Here is a 7,380-nt window from a genome sequence, read left to right on the forward strand (position 1 = left end):
CCAACACTAAGTTCTTTACCAAAACCAATTGGAACTTCTCTCAACTCTGTTATCCTAAAACAATAAGGACAACCTAAATAGTTTTAACCAAGACTTTTCCATAACTAGTTCTTGTATATGTTTCATACTCATAATCTTACACGAAATTGATGAGTGGGTGCAAAAAGAAATTAAATATATGGGTACAAATAAAAGCTAAAATAAAAATTACTATAAAATGGATGCAAATTAGAAAATAGGCATAAATAAAACTAAAAAATGTGATAAAAAATTTAGCTATAAATACAAATATACCAAATGTAATGTTGTAAACTAGGGCTGGTTTCGGTTTGGTAATTGAACTAAAAACCCTGTCTCGAAATTCGAGCTGAAAAAGTTCGGAAAGAAGAAAAATAGACCAAGCAACAGCTGCAACAACTAGCAGTTCAGCGGCTTTCTTTCACATGTGGTTCAACAGTCATCACACCAAGAAATTCGGCTAATAACGCAAAAAGAGGGATAGGATTTTAATGAAATCACAATTTGGCCGAAGAGTTGTTAAGTTTAGTGGCAAATTAATGCGCCTGTTTGGTTTTTCACAGGAGAAGTTAACTGTGTAACTCAAGGGAGAAAATTCTGCTAGACAGGCCTACTACTTTTCACTTCTCCTTTTTGGTTGAAGGCTGGACAGAAGGAATTATGTTTTCACATTTCTAATTGTTTATTTCTTGATTTCAAACTACCCTAAACTACCCATATATAAACCATAAACCCTAAACCACTCCTAAACCCTAAGTACCGTCTTATCTTGACTATAACACAATAAGGATTGGATTTAAATGAATAAGCTTCTATAATCATGGTATATTAAAAGTAGAGGTCGCTTAGTACTACGGTTTGATGGTATTCCTCTTCACTTGAAAGTAAGAGGTCTTAAGTTCAAATCTCGTGGATGACGAATTCGATACCAAATTAGGCTGCCCATTATGTGACTTAGCCGAGCTCTCCCTCCTCTTAGTGTCTTAGAAATGAATTTTTCGTTTTGTTTTGTTTTGTTGTGAAGAAACGATATTATCTACACTAAGGGGAAAGGAGGTGGGCTAAGTCTCACAATGAATTTGCAATAATGTGGTTTAAATCGAACTTAAGACCTCTCACTTACAAGTGAAGATAAATATTACTAGACCATAGTACTAAGTGGTGAGAGATTAGATATGAATCAGATACAAAGGAAATTAATTTATAACTTTCCTTTCATGAGTTATTCATCTTCAACCTCCAAGTTGAACATAATTTTTTTTTTTTTTCATTTATTCCTTCAACATATACATTGTATACAAATACAATTAGAAAGTTTAGGGTTTACAATAAAAAAAACATATACAAATTGTCTATGTATGCGTGGATGACTAACCATCATATCTCACCTTCCCTACATCAACTATTGGCTGATGGACCACTATCCGTACCCATGTGTCAGCAGAAACTAAGAAAACTGGTATATGCATAAAAGATCTTAATTAGATTTTCAATATTCTTTCCAGAAGAACGTTCTTCTGCTGTAGAGGGTGGCCACAGAAGAGCTAAAGTTCTTCTCTGCATGTGTCCAAGCTGTTAACACAGACACAGACACACACACATTGCAACGGCTATGGAGTAGGTGTTAAAGTCCTACATCGGTAGGTTCAAAGAAACCCAATGGGTTTAAATAGTATTATTCTACTCTAACTAATAATGAAATTTTCTGTGGTAAACTGCACACCTAACTGATTGGGGAGATGGTAAAGTTGAGAACAGTATCGATGTCGTTAGAATGAAGTAGACCTAATGATCCAAAAATCCAACAGTAGGGACCCTTGATTAAAAATAATTTTTTGAATTGATTAAATTAATGATGATGGTGGAGTAGTAGATGTGTAAAAGTTAATGCAGTAGATCGCGTTAGCTCCATCAACCTGCAGCAGTTCAGTTATTGGTGGTGATACTAATTCCAGTTGCATCTAAGCTGTACGTGGATCAATCGCACGTATGCTCTCTCTAGTTAGCCCATTTCTCAATCTTAGCGGCATATTATTAAAGGATAAAAGGAGTGTCAGCTGTGTGTGGATTTTGCTGCAGGCCATATTATATCTGTAAATTTTATACCTTTTTCTGATGCATATGAAATTTATGCACCCTTCTTCACTAATTATGGGAAATAGATTATATTTATACGGTTATTTGCTGTTTGAATTCATCGAACTCACGCGAATCGAACTCTTATCGTAAATTTGAAAACAAAAAGTTTATTGATGAAGCTTCCAAGCCTCTAAGAAAATTAAGGATAATGTTAGAGAGACTAAATTTTTACACCAAATTTGCAAATTAAATAAAGTGTCACCAATAACAAAACAAGCACATTAATCTACACTTAATTATTAATCCAATGATCTACAACCCTATCTTTGGTCTGAAAAATTTAATCTCTTTAGCATTATCCGAAAATTAAATGAAGTCATACTTTCTCAAAGTTATCCCCCCAACGTCCAATGGCGTGCCAATTTCAGGCTCACAAGTATCCTCTCATTCCATATGTACTACAGTACAAGGGTATACATATATTTAATGTGACTCCCCAAATTGCAAGAACCATTCTTTGGGACATCAAATTGCAAGAATCATTCATTGGGGTATCCTGACTTGTAAGAGCATCTCCAATGGAGATGTCAAAAGATGAATCTCAAATGTTCATTCGATGGCTAACGTGACAATGTCAGATTTTCTTTTTTTCCAATCGATATACTTTTTTTTATTATAAATGATATTCGTACTACCTATTTTAAAAAAGAAATCAATTAAAATAATTTTTCAAAATTATAATTGGTGCATTAATAGGATCCACACAATAAAATAATTAAAAATGATTTGACATCACATTTTCTTATATAGCAAATTTGATATATGAAAACTCATATTTCAATCCACATAGGATTGACATATCGGTTGGAGTTTGCTCCTACCTTTAAATTTGATATTCCACTTATGATTTAATATCTCATTTGAAGATGGTTTAAGTCAGCATCAAAATTAACTCACTAATCCAATTCTAAAACATGCTTAGACACAATTAATAACATGGGTTTTGCCCTTGTTTCTTTATTTCGTAGGCGGTTTCAAAATTGAAGGGATTACGAATACATTAGAAAAATGGTTTCCTTAAGGTATAATACCCATAAACATGGCGGGGGTTTTGGTTAGAATGAGTTATGACCATAATTTCTTTGTAATATCTTAGCAGAAGATGCAAATGTTTCCATTTGAATTTTGATTGATCAATATAATTCCTTCGACCAAAAAAAAAAAAAAAAAAGTATAATACCCATAGCTATTTTGGAAAAAATGTTTCTAACCCTAGGCCGTGTTTACGTAACTGGAATGGAAATCAAAGAAATGGATTTGCACTTTTTTCGAGGCATTCAACTGTTTACCAACATTTCAGTAATTGGAAACAAGGTGGGGCTTACACAAAATCAGGAATTGAACTCCTGAATCTCTCGGAATTGGATCCCCTCTATAGAGGTATTTAGATTCCAGGGAGAAGCCACCATCAGGAATTCGACTTTTCTACCCAAACTACCCATGTCTTTATGCCTTTCAACAAAGTGCCGACTCTAGCTCAATCCTGTCCACCGACGATGGCGGGGCTCAAGCTGGTTGGTTCAGGATGATTTTGTCAGGATGGGTTTCGAAGATGTAGTTGGTGAAGAATAGGTTGTCGTTGGCGACAACTGGGTTTGTAACTCGTTCGGTGCCCATCTGGCATTGAATTGACAGGGAAGAAGATGGAGAAAAGAAAAGAAAAAAAGATGAGGAAGCTAAAAGAATTTGGGGGGGGGGGGGGGGGGGTGTGGTAAGAAGAGTATCAGGGAGCAAGGATGAAGGGGAAGAAGATGGAGAAAGGAAAAGAAAAAAAAAATTGGGGATAATGAAAAAAGAATTTGGAATGATAAAGAAAGAGTATGAAAATAATTTATTTATGTAAGGGTAATATAGTAATCAACCTAGTTTTCATTCCGATTGAAGTGAATTAGTAAACAACTTATATGGACTCAACATCATTCCTACTCCGATTCCAGACAATTTTAGTAAACAACTCCAACATGAATCTAATTCTGATTCCACCTTATTCCTCCTTAATTTAATTCTTCTCAATTTGATTACGGATTAGCAAATATGCCCCCTAGTGTTTAGGAAATGAGATTTCCCTTTTTTTAATGAGAAGAAATGATATAATTTTAATTGAAATGAAACAATAAACAAGAATCACGCAAGCACGGAGCTAAATATGACGAACACTCACGATTCAACCACCAATATGACAAAAGTCATTAGTTACAACTCGATAAAACACGACGAATCTCTAAAGAGAGTACACTTGACAACTCACTAATAACGAGACCACAAACCTTGCTTATAACAAAACTACATAACACAGACAACTCAAACTGAACTTTATGTAAGAGAATCATCATCCATGGCCATTGTACAGATTAGGTTAGATGGGTGAATTTATTTGCCTAATAAAGAAAATTTATTATAGGTAGTCCAGCGTGTAAAGCATGTCATGTTACCACAGTTTATACACCCAGGATTTGGGCCCCATCTGCTAGCTATTGCAATCACTCCATAAAATCAAATGCAAAAAGGTTCTTATTATATGCATCCTCTTTGTACAATGGAAATAAATACAAAGCCAAATAAATCTGTATAAATTAATATGTAGGACAAACTTGTTTTACATAAATGTTTCTGAATCAAGGTAAAGATAAATTCAAATGAAATGTAAAAGAAAAACCTAAAAGAAGAGAAAAGGGATTTAAATTTCAAAGCAGCAGCAGCAGCAGCAGCATATCTTATTGGTCATGAAATCCGCAGAGGGATTCAACAATAAGAACTTTATAGTATACAGGAAAGAAAAGAAAAATCAAAATACAACAAAAACAAAGAAATTAAAGAGTAAAAGCCCCAAAGAAGTTATACTTTTTATAAGTAATTAAAAACAATCAGAGAGATTGATATCACCTTTAGTTTAAAGGTTCAAATAATTATCCAGGTTGAATGTGCTTGGATCCTCCTGATGAATCCAACCAAACTTCTCCAAGAAAGGGTTTGTGAGCGTCTTTGGTGGGTACGTAGCAATGTCCTCCTTCCAAACATTTTCATCCCCCAAATCCCTTACCACCTCCAACAAGCAACTGTTGCATTTAAACCCTGCTCCAAAGCTTATCATCAAAACAGTATTCCCTTTCTTCAACCTCTTCTTTGCCTCCATGTATCCCAACACATACCAGAGGCTGCTAGCTGATGTGTTCCCAAATCTATGGAGTGTCATCCTTGCAGGTTCCAGATCATACTCGCTGAGACCAAGATTTAATCCTATGCCGTCGATCACCGCCTTCCCACCGGTGTGGATGCAAAAATGATCCACCCCAGTTTTGAAATTGATCACAGGTTTTGGTGATGGGCTAGAAATAGCCCCTCCCTTGGTGGATTGTTGTGAGGAGGTCTTTTTTTTCACTAGGGTTACAAGCAAAAACCTCATTAGCTCCCTGATGGGTAAAATCTTGGGGGATATTACCCTTAGGTTGTCCACAAAAGCTCGTGTGGCCGCCTTGGGTAAGAATTTGTCTAGGTGAAACCCTAGATACCCTTGTGTATCTTCTTGTTGGATGCAGCACCCGTAGGAATCGTCTCTCCCGCCGTGATGGGTTCTCACCAAGCATTTCAATTTGAACATGGCTCGGTGTTTTAAGGCCCGTTTGTTCGTCAGAAGGATCGCGCAACCGCCGGACCTGAACAAACAGTTTGCCAGAATCATGGATCTGGCATTGCCTGAATACCAATTGGGGCTCAAGGACTCAGAAGTGATCACAAGTGCATAAACATTTCTGTGTGACTTGAAAATGTTTTTCACTATGTCAACTGAGATTAGGGATGCTGAGCAGCCCATCCCACTGAGGTTAAAGACCTTTATGTCCTCCCTCATCTTGTAGTGGTTTATAATCCTGGAGGACAAAGATGGAACAGATGCAAACATGGAGACATTCACAACAAGCACATCAATTTCTGAAGGTGAAATCCCTGATCTGTCAAGGAGTTTCTTGATGCTATCATGGAAGAACTCCTCCATCTCCGAGATGCGGTCGTCCAATGTGGGACATGATTCCCTGCCTGAAAACATGATTCTTGGAGCATAAGTTTGCTCACCAATCCCTGAGCTTACAATTGCCTTGAGGAGGAACTGGTATTCCAAAAGACCAAGATTCTTGGTCCTCTTGATAATCTCACCTGAGAATTCAGTGTCTAGCTTTCTGTCATCTGTGGGCTTGTGGCACTGGTAGTCCAAAATGTAGCACTCTTGCTCTCTCCTCTCATCAAAAAGCTTCCACATAATAAAAATGAAGTACAAGGCTGAAAAAACACAGACTAAAGCAAGAAGCTCCATTATAAAATGGAGAGAGAGAGAGAGAGAGAGAGAGAGAGAGAGAGAGAGGTGGATGGAAATGTGAGCTTATTGGGTAGATGGGGAATTGAAAATGGGAGTCTTATAAGAAGAGAGGAGGAAGAGGTACACTACATGTGAAGATGCTAAAGACTCATTTGCAACTTCTCAACCCCCACCATCCCATGTGTGTGTGGCTCAAGCTTTTTGACAAGTAAATTATAGCCTGCATTTGGTTCAAGGCGCGACGTTTCTACTCATACATTCTGAGTTTGAACTCTCCTCTCTTATAAATTATTTTGAATTCTCCCTCTCCTATTAATAATAATAATTTTTTTTTTAAAAGACAAGTAAGATAACCATGCATACACTCTTGCTAATGTTTTAATTTAATTTTTTAATATAATAATCACAAAAAAAAAATAATAATAATAATAATAAAGAGAGATATGTTTAAAAAAAAAAAAATTAGGTTCACATCCTTCTTTTTTCAACTCTATTGATTGAAACCTTATTCCTTTTCAATTTTTATTGAGGTCCCTTGGTTTTAATAAACGTCATCAATTATTTCAATAATAAAATATTTTACACGTCAAGATAACTAAATTTTATTTCTAAATATATTCATTTAGTGTTAGAAATGTAACATTTGAAATATATATATATATATATATATTTGTGGCTAAATTTTGTATCATATATGTTTGTTTTTAGTTTGTACCCATTTTAATTTGCAACCCTTTTTTTAAATTGTACCAATTTTCTTTTCAGTTTTGTACACATATATTAATTTCTTTTTGTGTCCATATTTTCCAAACTTTTATTTGTACTCATATTTTTTTAACCTTTTATTTGTACCCATAATTTATTGAAAGTGTACCCATTTGTCTTTAAAAATATACCACTTTGTTATATGTAAA

General features: G+C 35.3%; 1 protein-coding gene across 1 annotated transcript; it reads right to left on the reverse strand.

Annotated features, from left to right (window-relative positions):
* Positions 1-4,725: 4,725 nt before the first annotated feature.
* Positions 4,726-6,483, reverse strand: LOC137743927 (3-ketoacyl-CoA synthase 12-like). Its single transcript, XM_068483858.1, has one exon. The coding sequence runs from the start codon at positions 6,461-6,463 to the stop codon at positions 5,048-5,050; it is 1,416 nt and encodes a 471-aa protein (XP_068339959.1). The 5' UTR covers positions 6,464-6,483; the 3' UTR covers positions 4,726-5,047.
* Between the last annotated feature and the right edge of the window lie 897 nt (positions 6,484-7,380).

Source organism: Pyrus communis, chromosome 8 (assembly GCF_963583255.1).
Source record: "Pyrus communis chromosome 8, drPyrComm1.1, whole genome shotgun sequence".
In the NCBI taxonomy this organism is placed as follows: domain Eukaryota; kingdom Viridiplantae; phylum Streptophyta; class Magnoliopsida; order Rosales; family Rosaceae; genus Pyrus; species Pyrus communis.

Coding starts and splice junctions, on each gene's coding strand:
- LOC137743927 (XM_068483858.1), bottom strand. CDS start 6,463: ATGGAGCTTCTTGCTTTAGTCTGTGTTTTTTCAGCCTTGTACTTCATT.